This window comes from Euleptes europaea, chromosome 8 (genome assembly GCF_029931775.1).
Source record: "Euleptes europaea isolate rEulEur1 chromosome 8, rEulEur1.hap1, whole genome shotgun sequence".
Lineage (NCBI taxonomy): Eukaryota > Metazoa > Chordata > Lepidosauria > Squamata > Sphaerodactylidae > Euleptes > Euleptes europaea.
The window spans coordinates 4,951,265-4,974,338 of record NC_079319.1 but is presented as its reverse complement, the minus strand read 5'-3'; the positions used below and the strand labels follow the sequence as shown (position 1 = coordinate 4,974,338).

The window sequence follows — 23,074 nt, the reverse complement described above, 5'->3', positions numbered from 1 at the left end:
GTTATCCGGGCTGTGTAACCGTGGTCTTGGTATTTTCTTTCCTGACGTTTCGCCAGCAGCTGTGGCAGGCATCTTCAGAGGAGTAACACAGGAAAGACACTGTCCTTCAGTGTTACTCCTCTGAAGATGCCTGCCACAGCTGCTGGCGAAACGTCAGGAAATAAAATACCAAGACCGCGGTCACACAGCTCGGATAACCTACAAGAACCGATGAATTCTGATTTTTTTTAAAAAAATGTTTCTCGGGATGGAAGGAAGTGGCAAGCCCCATATCACACGGGCTAAATGCCCATAGAAGTGCTGAGCAGGTCTCTGGGACAATTCATCAAAGCAAGGTGGAAATAGGATAGCAATAGATTATTAAAAAAGCTTCTTTTACTCTAGATTAATATATAATAGATACAGATGCTGCAATTATATCTCTGTGTTAAGTGCCATCACGTCGCTCCCGACTCATGGCAACCCTATGAATCAATGTCCTCCAAAATATCCTACATTTGACAGCCTTGCTAGGTTCTTGCAAATTGAGGGCTATGGCTTCCTTTATTGAGTCAATCGATCCCTTGTTGGGTCTTCCTCTTTTCCTGCTGCCCTCAACTTTTCCTAGCATGACTGTCTTTTCCAGTGACTCTTGCCTTCTCATAATGTGACCAAAATACGATAGCCTCAGTTTAGTCATTTTAGATGCAATTATACACTTTATGTATTACAAATTATTATATTGTTTATACCACATTAAGTTGATAGGCAAATATACATATAACTAGATCTAATATCAAAAATAATGTAACATTACATTTTTACCTAAATATACATATTGAGAGGCTAGTATATAGAATTACTACATTATCAGTATTATATAGCAGCAATTATAGATAATAATTCATTTAGTTGGTATGAACATATGAGAATAAGATCACATATCTCCGTCTTTGTTTTAAATTTATTGGTGTATAAATTTAATAGCTGAGAGCCAGCGTGGTGTAGTGGTTAAGAACAGTGGTTTGGAGCAGTGGACTCTGACCTGGGTTTGATTCCTCACTCCTCCACATGAGCGGCAGAGGCTAATCTGGTGAACTGGATTTGTTTCCCCACTCCTACACATGAAGCCAGCTGGGTGACTTTGGGCTAGTCACACTCTCTCAGCCCCACATACCTCACCCGGTGTCTGTTGTGGGGAGGGGGAGGGAAGGTGATTGTAAACCGGTTTGATTCTCCCTTATGTGGTAGAGAAAGTTGGCAGATAAAAACCAACTCTTTTTCTTCGTCTTTTATGATATTGTAAAAAGGGATTAAAGTTTTAGATCTGCTCCAAACTGTAGTAGTTGCTGAAGATCTTGTCGCGAGGACAGAGTACTGAAGATGTATAAGGTATGTCTGTTGTATGCTGTGTGCTATGGTATTGTATGTTGTTATGACAATCAATTAAAAAAAATATTCCAAGCAAGGTGGAAACAGAATGAAGAAGAAGAATCATCTCTATCTTTAAGGAGTCTCAAAGTGGCTTATAATCGCCTTCCCTCCCCCCACCCCACAACAAACACCTTGTGAGGTAGGTGGGGCTGATAGAGTTTGGAAAGGACCGTGACTAGCCCAAGGTCACCCAGCAGGCTTCATGTGGAGGAGTGGGGGATCAAACCTGGCTCTCCAGATTAGAGTCCACCGCTCTTAACCACTACACCACGCTGGCTATCAAGACGCAAGAAGCAGCCAGGCAAAGCAAACTCCTAGCAAGTTACAGGCAGCTGTAGCACGCAACTGACTGCTAGGGGTTTCAGGACCAAGGAGAGCTCCCAAGAATTACAGAGCTGTTCCAACAGGAGTCACTGGCCAAACATGGAAAAAAGGAAATTACTGGGATGCAGTGGGGACTAGAGCAACCTCAGGCCTGTTAACATGGTACAATCTGCTTATGACACTTCAGAATGAAAACAAAACTATTTACTTTCAGGATTCACGAGACTAGACATATGCATGCGATGAAATGAACGATGCGAGGCCATGTCGCAAGTTTATACTGAGCACACAGAAATGATGCCCGTCAGAGTTCAGGAGAACTCTGAAGTACCAAAACAGGGCAGAAAGCTATACAGGTCCCTGCCTCTAGGAGGTAATCCAGTACCACTGAGTGGCCTTTAAACGTGCAGAAATTGGATCTGGGAATTTCTGCATACAAAAGACATGCTGTACTCTTAAACCACCGTCCTTCCCTCAAAATTAGCCACAGGATCAGTCAAACTGCTTATATCCCTACTGAGAAAGAAAAGATGCTAGGGATATTGTGATACAGAGAACCAGAGGATACTCTGACCCTGACATTCCCTGCTCTCCCATTTAAGTCAATGTATATACAGCTAAGCAAATTGATCTGGCTAGCCCAGGCTAGCCCAATTTTGTCAGATCTTGGAAGCTAAGCAGGGTCAGCCCTGGTCATACTTGGATGGAAGACCACCAAAGAATATCAGGGTCACAATGTGGAGGCAGGAAATGGCAAACCACCTCTGAATGTCTCTTGCCTTAAAAACCCCAAAGGGTCGCCATAAATCAGCTGCTGACTTGACAGCAATAAATAAATAAATACAGATAACCAGAAATTATAGGAAGAGGGCTGAATCCCCAAACATTATTTAATGACCTACACATTTATGGATAGGAATCTAGACCACAAGTGTGATATAGATTTCATCCCATTTTTCAAGAATGCTTTTGATCTGCCCACATCATCCAATGGAAACTCAGCTGTTTTAGCCAACAGTGGTACCTTTTGGCTATTCGGTTCTATCATCTTTCCTGCACAATCCACAGTTAGAAAAATCCACATGAAGAGATTACCTGTGAAAACCTCGGTGGGTTCAACGCTTGACAGAAACCGTGATGATTATGACAACCACCAGAAGAACAACCAGGCCTGCCGTGATGAAACAGCACTTCATCTTCCTGGCTCGTCGCTGAAAGAGGAAACAAAACGAGAACAGAGTCAAGACACTGTCTTTGAGCTGGAGGTTGGGTTGGAAGGCTGGCTGCACACCAAAAGACATGGTCACGGGATAATGAATAACCAAGAGCATGGCCCATGACCTTTGAAACGTGGTGCTGGAGGAGAGTGTTACGGATACCGTGGACTGCCCCCAAAAACAAATCAGTGGGTTGAAGAAGAAGAAGAAGAGTTGGTTTTTATATATCACTTTCCCTTCCCCTCCCAACAACAGACATCCTGTGAGATAGGTGGGGCTGAGAGAGTGTGACTAGCCCAAGGTCACCCAGCTGGCTTTGTGTGTAGGAGTGGGGAAACAAATCCAGTTCACCAGATTAGCCTCTGCTGCTCATGTGGAGGAGTGGGGAATCAAACCTGGTTCTCCAGATGAGACTCCACCGCTCCAAACCACTGCTCTTAACCACTACACCATGCTGGCTCTTAGCTGGCCTCCCTCCCCTCCTCTTCCTTTTTACCTACTTACCTATTTTTATTCCCCATCCCTTCACCTATTGAGGGTACCCTGTTGTTCTTCCCTTCCCTTATTTCTTCCTCTCTGATTGGTTTCCTGCTATTGATATGTGGCTTTAATATTGATAAATGGAGTTTTAATAGACACTGAGGATTGTTAAAACTGTAATGGATGTCTTTTAATTGTTGTTAGAATTTGCTGTTAGCCACCCTGAGCCTGACTTGGTCAAGAAAGGGTGGGATAGAAGAAGAAAGAAAGAAAGAAAGAAAGAAAGAAAGAAAGAAAGAAAGAAAGAAAGAAAGAAAGAAAGAAAGAAAGAAAGAAAGAAAGAAAGAAAGAAAGAAAGAAAGAAAGAAAGAAAGAAAGAAAAAGAAGCAAGCAGGTGCCAGAAAACCCATTGGTGGGTGCCATATTGGAGATAACTGGCCAACCTTATAATGTCACATGAACTCATGAAGCTGCCTTATACTGAATCAGACCCTTGGTCCATCAAAGCCAGTATAGTTTACTCAGACCAGCAGTGGCTCTCCAGGGTATCAGGCAGGGGTCTTTCACATCACCTACTTGCCTGGTTCCTTTAACTGGAGATGCCGGGGATTGAACCTGGGACCTTCTGCTTGCCAAGTAGATGCTCTACCACTAAGACACAGCCCCCCCCCCCCAAGAATTACCCGATAATTCATCTGGTTAAATACAGTCATTTTCCAGTTGTGGTGAGCCTTTGGGTACCTAAGGATTCAGTCAATTAAGTATGGAGGCTGCAAACTTGTTGAAGAGGAAACTTTCCCTCATTCATCTCAACAAGATACTTCAGTTATTTTGGGGGGAAAAATGAGGACACACAGACTCAAAGTGATTACCAAATAAGCGGATTAGAGCTAAAGAGAAGCTCTAATGACATAAAGCAGTCAGAAATATATGAGGGTCTCAAAAATTAATATGGTAAGTATGAGGGATAAGACAACCCAATGGAAGACATATGATGTGTACTTAACATTTCTCACGTGGAATTCAGATTTATATGTAAATAGCTGTTACGGCTGCTGGAAGAAAGAAAGTGAAGAACACATGAACACATGAAGCTGCCTTATACTGAATCAGACCATTGGTCCATCAAGGTCAGTATTGTCTACTCAGGCCGAGAGCGGCTATCCAGGGTCTCAGGAAGAGGTCTTTCACATCACCGATTACCTGATCCTTTTAATTGGAGATGCTGAGGATTGAGCCTGGGACCTTCTGCATGCCAAAGGGATGCTCTACCACTGGGCCACAGCCAATCCCAACATGCACATGAAACTGCCTTATACTGAATCAGACCCTTGGTTCATCAAGGTCAGTATTATCTACTCAGACCGGCAGTGGCTCTCCAGGATCTCAGGCAGAGGTCTTTCACATCACCTACTTGCCTGGTCCCTTTAACTGGAGATGCTAGGGATTGAACCTGGGACTTTCTGCATGCCAAGCAGATGCTCCACCACTGAGCCACAGCCCCTCTCAGCACCACCAAGCTTCTGAGCAGGCCACCAATTCTATGCATGTGACCATTCTTAACAGGACAGAGGGGTGGACTGGGGGACAGTGGAGCCTCATTGATACTGTGGTTCCAAAGCAGAGTTTGGATTCTGAGACTGATCTAATTCATGGCTGGCACATGCAATTGCTCTTCTAGGTGTCTGAGGAAGCTATGTCATGGAATGATGCATGGTCATGAAGTTTTGCCACAAAAGAAGGAGGAGGAGGAGGAGGAGGAGTTGGTTTTTATATGCTGACTTTCTCTACCACTTAAGCTACAAAATCACAAAATCACAAAATCACACAAGGTTGGAAGAGACCACAAGGGCCATCCAGTCCAACCCCCTGCCATGCAGGATCCCACAATCAAAGCACTCCCAACAGATGGCCATCCAGCCTCTGCTTAAAGATCTCCAAAGATGGGGACTCCATCCCCCCCGCCCGAGGCAGCACATTCCACCGTCGAACCGCCCTCACCGTCAGAAAGTTCTTCCTAATGTTTAGGTTGAATAGTTTTTCTCTTAGTTTAAATTAATTGCTCCATGTCCTAGTCTCTGAAGCAACAGAAAACAAGCTAGTTCCCTCATTAACATGGCATCCCTTCAAATATTTAAACATGGCTATCATGTCTCCCCTTAACCTTCTCTTCTCCAGACTAAACAAACCCAACTCCTTAAGTCTCTCCTCATAAGGCATGGATTCCAGACCTCTGATCATTCTGGTCGCCCTCCTCTGGACACGCTCCAACTTGTCAACATCCTTCTTAAATTGTGGAGCCCTAAACTGGACACAGTATTCCAAGTGAGGTCTGACCAATGCAGAATACAGTGGTAGTATTACTTCCCTTGATCTAGACACAATACTCCTATTGATGCAGCCCAGAATTGCATTGGCCTTCTTAGCTGCCATATCACACTGTTGACTCATGTTCAGTTTGTGGTCCACTAAGACTCCCAGATCTCTTTCACATGTACTGTTGTCAAGCCAACTCTCTCCCATCCTGTACCTGTGCCTTATGTTGTTTTTGCCTAGGTGAAGTACTTTATACTTCTCCCTATTGAAATCCATTTTATTGCTTATGGTTCAGCTCTCCAGTCTATCAAGGTTATTCTGAACTCTGACCCTGTCCTCTGGGGTATTAACTACCCCTCCCAACTTGGTGTCATCTGCAAATTTGATTATCACGTCCTCTATTCCATCATCCAAGTCATTTATAAAAATATTAAATAGTACCGGTCCCAGGACAGACCCCTGTGGAACCCCTCTGGTCACTCCTCTCCAGGATGAAGTTGTGCCATTAATGAGTACCCTTTGGGTTCGGTTGGTCAACCAATTACCAATCCACCTAACAGTAGCAGTGTCCAGCCCACATTTTACTAACTTGGTTTCAAGAAGATCATGGGTGATTTTATCAAAGGCTTTACTTAAATCAAGGTACACTACATCTACAGCATTCCCTTCATCTACCATACTTGTCATTCTATAAAAAAAAAAGAGATTAGTTTGGCATGACCTGTTTTTGAACTAGAATCAAACCGGCTTACAATCACCTTCCCTTCCCCTCCCCACAACACACACCCTGCGAGGTAGGTGGGGCTGAGAGCGTGTGACTAGCCCAAGGTCACCCAGCTGGCTTCATGTGGAGGAGTGGGGAATCAAACCCAGTTCTCCAGATGAGACTCCACCGCTCCAAACCACCGCTCTTAATCACTGCACCATGCTGGCTCTTGATCAAACTCCAATGAACCTCTTAAGAAAAGACATTTCTATCTTCCCAACTTAAGCTAATATTTGCTAAGGTGGGGTGGGGGGAAGCGTAGGTGAAGGAACCGGGGCGTTCCCAGCGCAGATCTCTTCTGTGAATTAATTAAACAATTCCATTAACTAAGTTTCCTCTTCTGACACTTAGCAGCTGACATTAATTGGGCCACAATCAAGATACTAATTCAGGTTAATTAGATTCCCACTGTCAGCAGAGATCAGCTTGCTTGAATGTGCGGCTGTCATTTAAGAATAATGAAACATGGTTGGCTTTATAGGACAGCGCCGTGTGACAGTTGATGGCAAGGGGATGCTGGTGCTTTGCCACAGGCCTGCAGAGGAGGAAAGTTGCCACCGTCCCTGGCCAAAGGGAGGTCTCTTGCTGTGCACTTTCTCCCAGTATTTTTTGGGTTGGGGCTTAATAAACCCGAAGTTTTTTTGAAAAAGCCGAAAAGCTGAACATAAGGGATTCAGCATTTTTGAAAAATATATTTTTTCAGGTTTAGTAAACCCAAACTGGAAAATATGCAGTGCAGGGCTGAACGCTGGGCTCTGCAGAACCCAGTGTTTAGTTCTGTGCTGCCGGACGCTTTTGAAATCTGTGGACTTTGGAGATGGCGGAAGCAGTGAGGACTCAGCCAGCAGGGAAGTAAAGAGGGAGGGAAGAGGGGAGGGGGGGAGGGAAGAGGGGAGGGGGGGAGGGAAGAGGAAAAATGGTGGAAAAAAGAGGAAGAGGAAAAATGGTGGAAAAAAGAGGGAAAAAGGCCTTTACTTTATTATGGTCATAGAGCAGCATTGGCGACAGTGCCAAAGCACGTCCAAATAATCCAGAAAAAAATCAGCAGTATTTGGGATCCACTTTTCCTGCTCCCTTTAATTGCCACCATTTTTTACTGGTAACCCCCCCCCCCCCGCCCACCCCACAAAAAACCCCAAAATGCAGAGCGAAGAAGAAGAAGAGTTGGTTTTTATATGCCGACTTTCTCTCTCTTTTAAGGAGAATCAAACTGGCTTACAATCTCCTTCCCTTCCCCTACCCACAACAGACACCCTGTGAGGTAGGTGGGGCTGAGAGAACTGTGACTAGCCCAAGGTCACCCAGCTGGCTTCATGTGTTGGAGCGGGGAAACCAACCCAGTTCACCAGATTAGCCTCCACCACTCATGTGGAGGAGTGGGGGATCAAACCTGGTTCTCCATATCAGAGTCCACCGCTCCAAACTACCGTTCTTAACCACTACACCACGCTGGCTCTCATATGGCCTTTGAGTACGTGCTGACCCCTTCGCAGATGTCAAAAGAGGCTGGAAATGCAAGGAAGCTACAGCATCAGGAATCAGGCCTGCTGCTAGCTTTATGCTAGCAGTGAACCAAACCTCACTGCTGAGGGCTCAGAAAAATATTAGCAGAAGGAAACATGTAAGTGGAAGCTTGGGGGGGGGGAATAAAAGACAGAACCTTTCTAGATATGCACTAGGGTTCCAGCTTTGGACTGGGAAATTTCTGAAGACTGGGGAGTAGACCCTGGGGAGAGGAGAAAACTCAGCAGGTAGGGTTGCCAGGTCCCTCTTCGCCACCAGCGGGAGGTTTTTGGGGTGGAGCTTGAGGAAGGTGGGGTTTGGGGAGGGGAGGAACTTCAATGCCATAGAGTCCAATTGCCAAAGCGGCCATTTTTTCTCCAGGGGAACTGATCTCTATCGGCTGGAGGTCAGCTGTAATAGCAGAAGCTCTCCAGCTAGTACCTGGAGGTTGCCAACCCTATCAGCAGGGTATAATGCCATAGAGTCCACCTACCAAACAAGCCATTTTCTCCAGGGGAACTGATCTGTCACAGCTGGAGATCAGTTGGAATTCCAGGAGATCTCCTGTCCTCACCTGGGATGTTGGTAACCCTAATAAGTTCTCTTACATAATGTTATCTTTAACTTGCAATGTAATTCTTCTTACAGGAGCCAGCAAAGAGTTGACATTCCAACCGACTCCCCCCTCCTCTTTTTTTGGATTGGATGTCTCATTGCTAAGGTTGCCAGGTCCCTCTTTGCCACTGGTGGGAGATTGTTGGGGCGGAGTCTGAGGAGGGCAGGGTTTGGGGTGGGGAGGTGGCCATTTTCTCCAGGTGAACCGATCTCTATCGGCTGGAGATCAGTTGTAATGGCAGAAGATCTCCAGCTGCAACCTGAAGGTTACTCCAAATCTAACACAAATCAACTATACAAAGTATAGCTCAACAACAGACTGCATTATACAATAACATTGACAAACACATACAAAAAGTCCCATTTCTTAAGCATAAAGACACAAAGTCACAATATTCCAAGGTTTCCAAAATTCACTATCCTAAAAATCGACAAAAAGTCCATCAGATACCAATTCTAGTTTTTCTTCTTCTTTCAGGTGTGGATTCCAGGTAAGTATTTCTCAGTGAACAGTTTGCTTGCAATGAATCGTGGGCATAAATGCCATGGATTCTTTATAAATTACCCAATCTTTCGCTGAATTTCCTGGACTCCTATGAATCCTGCCACAACTTTTATGCTTCCGTTTTTAGGATGTTATGCTGGAGCACCTTGAAAGCTGAAGAATCCAGAGGGTCATTTCAAGGGTACCGCTCGGTGAAACCGTTCAGGGGTCAACAGCCTCCGCCGAGTTCAAACCCCTGGCTACCTCCTGCCATCTCCACTGCACTGTAACATCTGGTCTCTCCTGCTTCAAGCAATTCGGAGGTGACATGAATAAAAGAAGAGCCCGCTGTTCTTAGAGCGTGCTTCCATTTGTAATGCCAGAGCAGGGGATTCCATCAGTAGGAATATTCTGGGCACGGATCCACAAATCATACTCTTTTTTCCTGACCAGTTTACATTCGAGATTTCAACTGTTGCCTAATTCCAGAAAATTATCCAGATGGCTGGCTCATTGGTAGTTTAAGTATCAGACGGGGGTTTTGATAATACATAATCGACGGACATTTCTTAGAGAGATTTTAGATTGCAGCAATAATATTTTTGATGACGGCAATCTCGCTGAATGTTTGGATTATTTATAACCATGTGCATCCAGTCATAGTGTTCAAAGGATGTAATGGCACAAATCTTTGGAAGAAAGGAGTGGACATTTCCAATGACAGAAGAAGACGAGCTGGTTTTTATATGCCAACTTTCTCCACCTTTAAGGAGAATCAAACCGGCTTACAATCTCCTTCCCTTTCTACACAACAGACACCTTGTGAAGGAAATGGGGCTGAGAGAGTTCAGAGAGAACGGTGACTAGCCCAAGGTCACCCAGCAGGCTTCACATGTAGGAGTGGGGAAACCAAAAAATGATCACAGAACCTTATTTGTGTGGATTTCACGATTAGTTCCTTCCTCTCGCTACCTCAGACTGTTATTTGGATTCAGTTCTAAACTGAGAAATCTAGTGAACACCCCTAGAGTGAATTTTACATTTGTTTTATCAAAATAGCTACTTCAAAAAAGAGGGAGGGATTGCAATATTACAGGATTCTATTTGCTTTGAAAATGTAGGAAAAAAATCACTCACATCGGTAGGCCAAGGAAACTGGTGATTATTTAGCAATGACTTTGTTTGCCAGCAACCAGTGGGACACTTACCGGGGGGTGCGGGGGGGGGGGACTTGCCATAATATCACCAGCAACACAGTGGCATCACTTCCAGTGCAACCCAGAAGTGACATCATCACATCACTCCTATTCCTACATTAGGGAGCAGAGGCTTGAGTCCTGTCATCCACAGGGACCTGAGAGACCAGAGAGGACTGGGCACTGAACCTTTGTTCCAATGATCCAGGCGCGTGGGGCCGAATTTTCCCCCGAACTGCGGATCTCGCGCCAAATTTCGCGGATCCAAAGCGGGGGTGTTCGGACTTCGGCACGTCCCGAATTAAAAAGGGCCAAATTTTGCCAAAGCCGAACTTTACCGAATTTTTTTTCCAACAGCCCTAGAGCATGCTAATCAAATTTGCAGATGACACCAAGTTAGGAGGGGTAATTAATACCCCGGAGGGTGGGGTCAGAGTTCAGAATGACCTTGATAGACTGGAGATCTGGGCCATAAGCAATAAAATGGATTTCAATAGGGAGAAGTGTAAAGTACTTCACCTAGGCAGAAACAACATAAGGCACAGGTACAGGATGGAAGAGAGTTGGCTTGACAACAGTACATGTGAAAGAGATCTGGAAGTCTTAGTGGACCACAAACTGAACATGAGTCAACAGTGTGATATGGCAGCTAAGAAGGCCAATGCAATTCTGGGCTGCATCAATAGGAGTATTGTGTCTAGATCAAGGGAAGTAATACTACCACTGTATTCTGCATTGGTCAGACCTCACTTGGAATACTGTGTCCAGTTTGGGGCTCCACAATTTAAGAAGGATGTTGACAAGTTGGAGCGTGTCCAGAGGAGGGCGACCAGAATGATCAGAGGTCTGGAATCCCTGCCTTATGAGGAGAGACTTAAGGAGTTGGGTTTGTTTAGTTTGGAGAAGAGAAGGTTGAGGGGAGACATGATAGCCCTGTTTAAATATTTGAAGGGATGTCATGTTGATGAGGGAACTAACTTGTTCTCTGTTGCTCCAGAGACTAGGACACGGAGTAATGGATTTAAACTAATAGAAAAGCGATTCCACCTAAACATTAGGAAGAACTTTCTGATGGTGAGGGATGTTCGACGGTGGAATGTGCTGCTTCGGAGGGTGGTGGAGTCCCCATCTTTGGAGGTCTTTAAGCAGAGGCTAGATGGCCATCTGTCGGGAGTGCTTTGATTGTGGGATCCTGCATGGCAGGGGGAGGGTTGGGGTCACTGGGGATGTGGGGGGAGGTAGTTGTTAGTTTCCTGCATTGTGCAGGGGGTTGGGCTAGATGACCCTGGTGGTCTCTTCCAACTCTATGATTCTATGTCTTTGCTCAGAAGCAAAGAAAAGCAATTGAAACACAAAGTGAGAAAGAAGTCCTCTCCTTACCACATGGGCGTTGTGTTTTTTTCTTCCTGGCTGAAAGCCTCATTATTCCTGAATGGATTTATCAAAAAACATATTTCCTATGTAAATATATTCACAAAATATGGCACTCTAGATACATCTATTTGTATATGTTTAGACTGTGTTTCAGATCAATTATTCAAGGGGAAAAATATCCAATTTAGAACGATGTGCCTAGATAGTGTTTATTCTGTAACGAGTTTTGTCTCCGATGGCACGTCTTAAAGAAGCCAATGACAAATGTTGTAATTTTTTAACAAATGGATACATCCCACCAAGGAAGGGAGGGAATGTCAAAATCATGGCTCGGTGTATAAACTCAAAGCGAGCGTTTACCAACGAATCAATGCTATAAGGGGAATACATTAATTCTGAAATCAAGGGAGCTGTTAGACTATTATGCATGCCTCTTTATAGATATAGATATATACACACACATGAAGAAATTATAATTTCCCCGCTAGCAAAATCCCTCCGTAAATATCTGTATCAATGAAAAGCTGGGGTGGGGTGGGGGGACAAATTAAACTACTGGATGTACATAAGTGTGCACTGATATTGCATGATGTCACTCCTAAATTTCTCTGATGCCTGGAAAACATGCATCGGAAAAGATACAGCATGCAGAAAGGTGGAGCGAGAGGAAATATTATTGATTCAAGTGTTGCATTACATTTTGCCTTTCTCCCCAGTGGTGAGTTAAATTGTGGAACTCCCTGCCCCAGGATGTGGGGATGGTTGCCAACTTAGAAGGCTTTAAGAGGGGAGTGGACATGTTCATGGAGGAAAGGGCTATCCATGGGTACTAGTCAAAATGGATACTAGTCATGATGCATACCTATTCTCTCCGGGATCAGAGGAGCAGGCCTATTATATTAGGTGCTGTGGAACACAGGCAGGATGGTGCTGCTGCAGCTGTCTTGTTTGTGGGCTTCCTAGAGGCACCTGGTTGGCTATTGTGTGAACTGACTGCTGGACTTGATGGATCAGCATGGCCTTTCTTATGTTCTTATTGTCTCAGACAGATAGCTGCTCTCCAGGTGTCGGGCAGAGGTCTTTCACATCACCTACTATCTGGTCCTTTAACTAGAGATGCCAGGGATTGAACCTGGGACCGTCTGCATGCTAAGCAGATGTTCTGCCACTCAGCCACGGGCCTTCCCCAAATCCACGGATACCCTTCTTTCTTGCCTGAGTTACAAATCGACTAGGTTATTTTGTTGGACAATATGGAGCTGGTGCGAACGATACCCATTTTTAATACTTGGATAGCAAAGAAGGGGAGATTTCAACTGGGCCACCGATCGACGTCACAGTTTCAGAAGAAACACTACTTGCTCAAATTCCCCCCTGCACATAAAGCCCCAGAGACAGGACATACAAGAAGAATCAAAAGAGTTTCCATCTAGACATTAGGAATAATTTTCTAGCAGTTAGAGTGGTTCCTCAGTGGAACAGGCTTCCTCGGGAGGTGGTAAGCTCTCCTCCCCTGGAGGTTTTTAAGCACAGGCTAGATGGCCATCTGTCAGCAAGGCTGATTCTGTGACCTTAGGCAGATCGTGAGAGGGAGGGCATCTTGGCCATCTTCTTGGCATGGAGTAGGGGTCACTGGGGGTGTGGGGAAGGGAGGTAGTTGTGAATTTCCTGCATTGTGCAGAGGGTTGGACTAGATGACCCTGGTGGTACCTTCCAACTCTATGGTTCTATAAGAGTCAAAGAGTTGGCTTTTATACTCTGACTTTTTCTACCTCTTAAGGGAGAATCAAACCGGCTTACAATCACCTTCCCTTCCCCTTCCCACAACAGACACCCTGTGAGGTAGGTGGGGCTGAGAGAGCTGTGACTAGCCCAAGGTCACCCAGCTAGCTTCATGTGGAGGAGTGGGAAAACAAATCCAGTTCACCAGATTAGCCTCCGCCACTCATGTGGACGAGTGGGGAATCAAACCCGGTTCTGCAGATCAGACTCCACTGCTCCAAACCACGGCTCTTAACCACTACACCACGCTGGCTCTCTTCCAGAAACCCAATCCTTTCTTCTCAGACTGCCCCAGCGACTGCACACTTTCGCAGCTAGACGGATGAAGCCAGAATTGCATAAAGGGTAAAAAAGTATTAATAGGAATCCAATACCCGGTGCACATATTCTGTAATTAAAGGTAGGCAGCCTGGAGCCTTATTTATAACGTTGACTGACAGACCGCGTATGCGATTTCAGGGAAGCATCCTTAAATACAATAAATGATGATCAAAAGCAACCTTTCGGGTAGAGAGCACCTGCCGGGAAAGCCGAGGAAGAGTCTGACATACCTGACAGAGTGAAAATTAGACAGAAGCGAGATGTCCATAACCTTTGGATGGAGACTCTCTCTGACAAGCGCAAATGTCTGTCTGCGCGAAGAGAGGTGGTAGGGGAGCTCAGATGGGCTTCAGCAAGCATGTTTCTCTGCCGCCAAAGAGCTATTTAGCACCAAACATAAGAAGAGACTAACTTAACATGTCTCCAAGTTGGGATAGCAAACCCAGTACCTTTATTTGCTGCTTTAGAATAATAGAATCATAGCATTGGAAGGGACAACCAGGGTCATCTAGTCCAGCCCCCTGCACAATGCAGAAAATTCACAACTACCTCCCCACCACACACCCCCAGGGACCCCCTACTCCATGCCCAGAAGATGGCCAAGATGCCCTCCCTCTCATCATCTCCCTAAGATTATAGAAACAGCATTGCTGACAGATGGCCAACTGTGTGTGTGTGTAAAGGGCCTTCAAGTCGCAGCCGACTTATGGTGACCCCTGTTTGGGGTTTTCATGGCAAGAGACTAACAGAGGTGGTTTGCCAGTGCCTTCCTCTGCACAGCAACCCTGGACTTCCTTGGTGGTCTCCCATCCAAATACTAACCAGGGCTGACCCTGCTTAGCTTCTGAGATCTGACGAGATCAGGCTAGCCTGGGCCATCCAGGTCAGGGCGATGGCCATCTAGCCTCTGCTTAAAAGCCTCCAGGAAAGGAGAGCTCACCACCTCCCGAGGAAGTCTGTTTCACTGAGGAACCAACGAGTTGAAATTAAATCCAAAGAGTTGTACAAGGGCAGCATGATATCAGCAGTTTTATTCTCTGTTCCTTGTCTAACTATGGCCAGTATAGAATTTGTCTTTTTTACAGCAGCCGCACACTGGGTTGACATCTTCATTGTGCTATCCGCTGCCACCCCAAGATCCCTTTCTTGGTCTGTTGCTGCCAGAACAGATCCCATCCGTGTATATGTGAAGTTGGGATTTTTTGCCCCAATATGCATCACTTTCCACTTGCTCATGTGTTTTGTGTCAGTAACGGCATCATAGATTCCATCAGCCTCAAACGAATCGCTCCTTATCCATCTGCCATTCTCTTGCTCTTTCCACATCCGCCCAAATGGGTACCGGAGAAATGCGTCCTGTAGAATTGACAGTCTAACTTGATTTGCTTGTAAATGCCACGTCTCTCTTTGCAAAGAACCAAAAGGGGTGGAGGAGAAACAGCCAGGCTTCTCCCATTACCACCTCTCTGTTGCTCAAAGCATAGGCCTAGAAAGGGCATTAACCGCATCAACTTGCAAGCAGGAGATCCTAAAACGGCATGAGAGATCCATCATTCCATCATCACGAGAGCCAAACAGACTTCTCGGGGAAGGCAAGAGGGAACGTGCAAGCAGCCTCCCCTTCACCATCAAGCAATTTTACCAATTGGAGCATTGCACTTGGGAGGGGGAAAAATGCAGAAGGTATTGCCGAGAGAAGAAGAGTGGTAATTTGGGGCGGCACAGATGAGGGGACTGATGTTTTTTAAAGCTCCATGCCCACTATCTCCACTCTTGCAGTCTTTTGCTCTTGATGAATGGTTCGCTTTGAACGTCCTCTGCCTGTTTCCACAGCAGTAATGAATTCTGTCACTCGCAACCCGGCTCCGGGAGCGGCGGGAAAGGGGGGCTCGGCATGCGGATTACACAAAAGACGCTGTCAGCTCCAATTACAATGGGAACCTCGACGTCGTGCTGAAATTCTAAGGCACTTATGAGCTCCGGTACATGATGCTGTCACAGTTTGACAGGGCTCAGAAGGGGCCTGGGACGGATCGGGAGGCAGATGTGAGGGTGACGGGAAAGGGGGGGGGAATCTGCTGAAAATCCCATTGTGGATGTAAAAAGCCTGTGAGATGATGGGCAAAAACCACGAGGGGGAACGCCTCATCAGCTCCTCGGCGTGCCAGGCATTCTGCGCTGCAGTACAGATTGGCATTCTGAAAGGACGAGGCGGGCGGCAGGCGATCAGGCAGCTGGCTTGCTTAAGCCGGCTTCCTTCCGTCCACCCTTTCAAGCTGCCTTATCTTTCCCCCTAAGCCTTGTCAGCAATTTTCTGCCTGGTTGTGTGGGAGGGCAGCGGGAAGATAACCGTGGCTCTTAACAGGTTGCATACCGATACGCTGTTCGGGACTCTCCGAACACTGTTCCAGATGGGAGAAGACACAGTGGCGTTGGCGTCTATTCTCTTGTCCTTCCTGGCGGATACCATTTGTGCGTAGAACTCGATTCTTGGTGAAAAGGTGCATAAAATGCCACAGCGTAAGCACCCTGCGTATCTCTTCACTGAGGAGAGCCAGCATGGAGTAATGGTTAGAGTGTTGGAGTAGGATCGGGAAAACCCAGGTTCGAATCCCTACCAGCGTGTTGTAGTGGTTAAGAGCGGTGGTTTGGAGTGGTGGACTCTGATCTGGAGAACCAGGTTTGATTCCCCACTCCTCTACATGAGCGGCGGCTAATCTGGTGAACTGGATTTGTTTCCCCACTAGCGCAAGGTCACCCAGCAGGCTTCATGTGTAAAAGGGGGGAATCAAACCCAGTTCTCCAGATTAGAGTCCGCTGCTCATGTGGGCATCTTGGCCATCTTCTGGGCACGGAGTAGGGGTCACTGTGGGTGTGGGAGGAGATAGTTGTGAATTTCCTGCATTGTGCAGGGGGTTGGACTAGATGACCCTGGTGGTCCCTTCGTGGTGGTCCACTGTTCTTAACCACTACACCACGGTGGCTCTCTCTCTTTAATTGAACACACACAGAACATTTGTAAAAAACCTCCTTGTGACATGCATCCCACCATTCCTTATTCTGTTCCCCACCTTTATATTCCACCTTGCCCCCCCCCCCAAGAACCATAGGGTAGCACCCATGGAACGAGCAATCCCATTCTTTTCTTCTTACGGGTCTGTGAGAGGCAGCAGTAAAACTCCATGATCTGAACCAAAGGTTTTCACCCCGCTCTCCCAGACCAAGCCCAAACAGACCCCATACCAGCCGTGTGATTTATCACCTTGCCGAACTGAACTTTTTAATTACCCTCACAGTAAACACCCTTTGCAGCTAGGATGTCTGTGAATATTCTGTAACCTCAGCAAACCAAAACCTCACAAACATTCCCTCTTATTTTTTTAATAATACTTTTTTAAAATTTGCACATTGCGTAAGTTTGATGTAAAGCTTGTCCTGCATCCCCTTCCTCGTAATTAATTTGAAAAATAGCATATTAATGATCAGGTCTGCGATTACACCTGCTGAAGACATAATGGATAGGCCCTTAATTGGGGAAAAAATGAAGGTCTACAAAAACAGAGTTGATTTAAATTGTTGTATGATTACATAAAATCAATATACCATTCAGGTCGCAATTTGGTTCCTGAAGTATGTTGATTTTAGAGTAGGGTGAATTCGGGATAAGATATACAGACCGTAAGGCCAGAATGATTCTTTTGGTTGAAACCTGGGAGGAAAAAAAAAACCAGGTCTCGAGGCTTTGATTAATAACTTCACAGAGGATTGTGTTGGAAAATGCCAAGAGATTAAATTTCCTTAAGTCACCTGCTGTCCTCTATCTAATAGAGATCTGGGCAATCTTGCTTATGTAAGAGAATAGAATAATTGAGGTTCAGAGTTATCAGGATCGAATATAACAAATTATACTAATTCGTTCCGAGACAAGGCTGACGTGGGTGAGATGCTAATACGAAAACCGGCTCCCTTGGTAATGACATCATTACAAATTGCCTCTCCGATAAGGAACCCGACAGAGGGAGAAGTAAGATGTATGAAAACCCCAGAAAATTGCTCAGGACAAAAGGTGGGAGGTGAGGGTACAGAGAGAATCATTTTAGGCAAACACACTGGCCTGTTTATCTATCCTAAGGTCGGCAACGTAGCGCCCCGGCGCCCCATGGTACCTGCCAACCCCTTTCCTGGTGTCTGCCAAGTGTTTTTTAGAAATTGGGTGGGGCCAGGTGGGCTTTTGCCTAGCCAGATTTATGACTGACCATTGGCAGTGCAGATTTTTAAAGACATTGCTTTGGCGGCAGCAAAAAGGGGGACTGCTGAATTATAAGTGATAATGAAGCTCAAGACAATACATTCTCCTGGATTGAATAAAGATCTGGGATTCCTGTCTCATTACCAATGCTGATTTGTCCAAGCCTACTACCCCTCACACCTAATCCAATCATTTACACACACACACACACAATTTCTGGGGTATAAACTTTTGACAGTCAAAACTCTGATTATCAGATGAAGGGAGTTTTGACTTCGAAAGCTCCTACCTCCAAAATCTTGTTGGTCCTTCAGGTGTCACTGGACTGAAATCTAGCTGTTCTACTACAGAGCAACATGGGTACACTGTCAAACTTATAAAAGGGGATGCCCTTTTCCATTAAGGACCTCTGCTCAAATTGTAGCTCTGGGATTGGTGTAATCTCTGTAACCTCTACAGAAACAAGACCTCCAAGAATACTGAATCCACTTGTGGGGGGCGGGGAGAGAAATAGAGAGAAGCTTGGATAAATAATTTTGTCTCGGATTTTCTTCATCCCTTTTTATATAGTAATAAAAATGAGTTCTTCATGGGAAGATTCACTTGCTGTTCTTCACTTACATTTTCAACATGGGTTTTAAATTATTTGTTGGATTACAGGCCGGAAATATTGCACAGCGGAGTTATTAGATTTTTCTCCCCGGACACCCACCACATCTCTTTTCAGACAAAAGACATATCAGTGGGGAGCCTGTGATGATAGTCCCATGGTATAAAATTGGAGCGATTACACAAATACCATCAGTAGGAAATTTCTGATGTTAGGTTTGATTGTCAAACTAGAAAATTGGAGGACCACTGTCTGCTTCAGAGTTCCTTCAAGAGCTGCCCCAGGTATTCTCCAGTTACAGCAATTGCAGTCAGATAGAAATCCAACCCCCCCCCCCCAACGCCTGCATCTCCTACATTAGTTATATTTATTCAAGAAGAAAAAGAAGAAGAAGAAGGAGAAAGAGAAAGAGAAAGAGAAAGAGAGGGAGAGGGAGAGGGAGAGGGAGAGGGAGAGGAAGAGGAAGAGGAAGAGGAAGAGGAAGAGGAAGAAGAAGAAGAAGAAGAAGAAGAAGAAGAAGAAGAAGAAGAAGAAGAAGAAGAAGAAGAGGAGGAGGAGGAGGAGGAGGAGGAGGAGTTGGTTTTTATATGCTGACTTTCTCTACCACTTAAGGAAGAATCAAGCCGGCTTACAATCACCTTCCCTTCCCCTCTCCACAACAGACACCCTGTGAGGTAGGTGGGGCTGAGAGAGCTGTGACTAGCCCAAGGTCACCAGCTGGCTTCGTGCGTAGGAGTGGGGAAACAAATCTAGTTCGCCAGATTAGCCTCACATGGAGGGGTGGGGAATCAAACCCGGTTCTCCAGATCAGAGTGCACCGCTCCACTTATACGTACATGCATCCTTATACATACACTTTAATGCCACCTTTCTCAACAAAATGTCAGCATAGACTGACACGAGTCATCCTGCCCCGTCAGTAGAGTTGCCAGCTCCAGGTTGGGAAACACATGGAGATTTTGGGGGTGGAGACTGAGGAAGGCAGGGTTTGGGGAGGAGAGAGACTTCAATGGGGTACACATGAACATATAAATCTGCCTTATAGTGAATCAGAACCTTTGTCCATCAAAGTCAGTATTGTCAAAGGCTTTCACGGTCAGAGTTCATTGGTTCTCGTAGGTTATCCGGGCTGTGTGACCGTGGTCTTGGTATTTTCTTTCCTGACGTTTCGCCAGCAGCTGTGGCCGGCATCTTCAGAGGAGTAACACTGAAGGACAGTGTCTCTCAGTGTCAAGTGTGTAGGAAGAGTAATATATAGACAGAAAGGGGTTGAGAAAGAATGAGAGCTGAGATGAAATCAGTACTTCTGTGTGGGTGGGGTCTGGGCCCAGCTATTGCGGTTTGAATCTGGAAATTGAATGCAAGATCCCAAAAGGCAGAGAACTGGATCCAGCCAGCTTTTTCTCTCAGTCTTACCCAATTCCCCTCCTTACTATAGCACCCATCACATATGACTTTTGCCCCACGATCCCCAGAACAGCCTTTTTGGGTCATCGGAGAAGACCCTTCCTTTTTCACCAGCAGAAAAATCAGTGGGATCCTATCCAATCATTTTGGATGGATACTTTTTATCAACCAAAATGGAGGAAAACGTTGGTGGTGGAATGTGCTGTCACGTCACAGCTGACTTAGAATCATAGAACTGGAAGGGACCACCAGGGTCATCAAGTTCAACCCCCTGCAAAATGCAGGAAATTCACAACTACCTCCCCCCCACCCCCAGTGACCGCTACTCCAGGCCCAGAAGATGGTCAAGATGCCCTCCCTCTCACGATCTGCCTGAGGTCATAGAATCAGCATTGCTGACAGATGACCATCTAGCCTCTGCTTAAAAACCTCCAGGGAAGGAGAGCTCCCCACCTCCCGAGGAAGTCTGCTCCACGGAAGAATTGCTCTAACTGTTAAAAAGTTCTTTCTAATGTCTAGATCTCTGGTTCCCAACCAGGGGTCCATGGACCCCCAGGGGTCCGCGAGAACTAAATTAAGGTCCACGAAACAAAGTTATAAACCCATAATAAATTAATATTTTCAATTAAAAGTTCTCTATTATAAAAATGTATATATTCAAATATTATTCTAAGTTTAATGTTTAACTAACAGTTATGATTAAAGTTTATTTTCAAATTCCCGGAATTTTTATTTTGAACCTTGGGGTCCCTGCACCGAACAAAAAAGTCCTAGTGGTCCCTGGTCAAAAAAAGGTTGGGAACCACTGGTCTAGATGGAAGAGTTGCTGTTTGCTTTTGATAGAATCATAGACTTGTAAGGGACCACCAGGGTCATCTAGTCCAACCCCCTGCACAATGCAGGAAATTCACAACCACCTCCCCCACCCACCCCCCAGTTACCCCCAGAAGATGGCAAAAAAAAAAAAAAAAACCCTCCATGATCCCTGCCCAATTTTGCTTCCTGACCCCAAAGTGGCGATCGCCATTACCCTGGCCACCAGAGCCAAGCACTGACACAACCTTTCCAACCAACCAAAGTTCAGAAAGTGGTGACCATCTCAGGGGGTTTTCAAGGGAAAAGAGGAGCAGAGCTGATTTGTCATTGCCTGCCTCTGTGTAGCAACCATGGACTTCTTTGGTGGTCTCCCATCCAAGTACTAAGCAGGGCCGACCCTGCTTAACTTCTGAGATCTGGTGAGATCCTCCTCAGGCTAGCCTGGGCCATCCAGGTCAAGGAAGAGGAAAATGAATAAATATAATAAAGAGTAACAAAAAATAATATGGGAATTGGAAAAAAAAGATACGTGTTTCCTTAATAAATATCCAGACGTTTGAAGACTACAGATGAAACTCCATGACTAGAAGCGGTGTATCTCCTTCAGCTCACATCTATAAATATCTTCCTCTTCGTATCTCCCTCCCCCTTGAAATATGTTATCTCTCCCACTTTCCTTTCCAAGCAAATTCCAGCAGCACCCAATCTCCCATGCAAATTATTTTGTTAATTTTTTTGATCATGGGTGATGGCAAACTTGCAACCATTTGCACAGTCGTTTTTTCTTATATAAAGTGGCTGAAAGACTTGGTGATGGCAAACTTGCAAATATTTGCATAGTCTTTTTTTTCTTTCTTTCACAGCCTGTGAAAGTCAAAGATGTGAATGGAAGGGCTTGCCCTTTTTTTTTTAAAAAGAGAGAGAATAATAAAGCCAATGAGTTCAGAAGCTTGCCCTATTCTTTCTTTATGTAAATAGAGTAATAAAATAATAATGTAACAAGGATATCTGAGGCTTTGATATCTTTTTATAGTATAACGGCAGACATATGCTACGGGATCCTTTCGCCAAGGTGGTTTTGCTATTTTATTTCAGGGACAGATTCTCAATTTGGGGAAGGTCTTTTTTTCTCCCACCTGCCCTACTCTCTAAGGGGAGACATGACAGAGGTCAATAAAATTATGCATGGTATAGAGAGAATGGACAGGGAGAAGCTTTTCTCCCTCTCTCATAATACCAGAACGTGGGGTCATCTGCTGAAGCTGGAGGGTGAGAGATTCAAAACAGATAAAAGGAAGTATTTCTTCACACAACGCATAGTTAAATTGTTGAACTCCCTGCCCAAGGATGTGGTGATGGCTTCCATGGCTGCCATGCTTATGGAGGAGAGGGCTTTGACTACTAGTCAAAATTGATACTAGTCATGATACATACCTATTCTCTCCAGGATCAGAGGAGCATGCCTGATATATTATGTGTTTTGGAACACAGGCAGGACAATGCTGCTGCAGCCGTCTTGTTTGTGGACTTCCTAGAGGTACCTGGTTGGCCACTGTGTGAACAGACAGGTGGACTTTGATGGACCTTGGTCTGATCCAGCATGGGTTTTCTTATGTTCTTAATACTAGTCATGATGCATACCTATTCTCTTCAGGATCAGAGGAGCAGGCCTACTACATTAGGTGCCGTGGAAAGCAGGCAGGATAATGCTGCTGCAGTCATCTTGTTTGTGGGCTTCCTAGAGGCACCTAGTTGGCCACTGTGTGACCGGACTGCTGGACTTGATGAGCCTTGGTCTGCTCCAGCATGGCTTCTCTTATGTTCTTATGATGGAAGACCATGAAGGAAGTTGAGGACTGCTATGCAGAGGCAGCCGTTGGCAAACCACCTCTGTTCATCTCTTGCCTTGAAAACCCTCTGGGGTCGCCATAGGTTTGCTGTGTCTTGACGGCCCTTCCCACCACCACCTTCACACACACTCCCCGTCATCGTAACAAGAGACGTTTTTAGTAAACCATCAGCATTATCGCTGCCATCTCTGTGAGCCCAACAGCTTCATTTCTCCCTCGTTGATGCTGAGAGCCAATAAAAGGTGGCGAGATCCTCTTGCTTTCTAACTTTGGCACGCTTAGTCATCCCCCCGTGGACATTCAGCACTACTGAAATTAGTCAGACATAGCAGGGAGCTCCTTTTGCTCTAC

At 45.5% G+C, this 23,074-nt stretch overlaps 1 protein-coding gene across 1 annotated transcript in view; it reads right to left on the bottom strand.

The window, feature by feature from the left end:
• Positions 1-2,852: 2,852 nt before the first annotated feature.
• TSNARE1 (t-SNARE domain containing 1) overlaps positions 2,853-23,074 on the bottom strand; it is a 245,453-nt gene continuing 225,231 nt past the window's right edge. The window contains exon 10 of the mRNA XM_056854638.1: positions 2,853-2,948. Within this exon, the coding sequence (XP_056710616.1) occupies positions 2,853-2,948 (96 nt within the window). The remainder of the gene's footprint in view (positions 2,949-23,074) is intronic.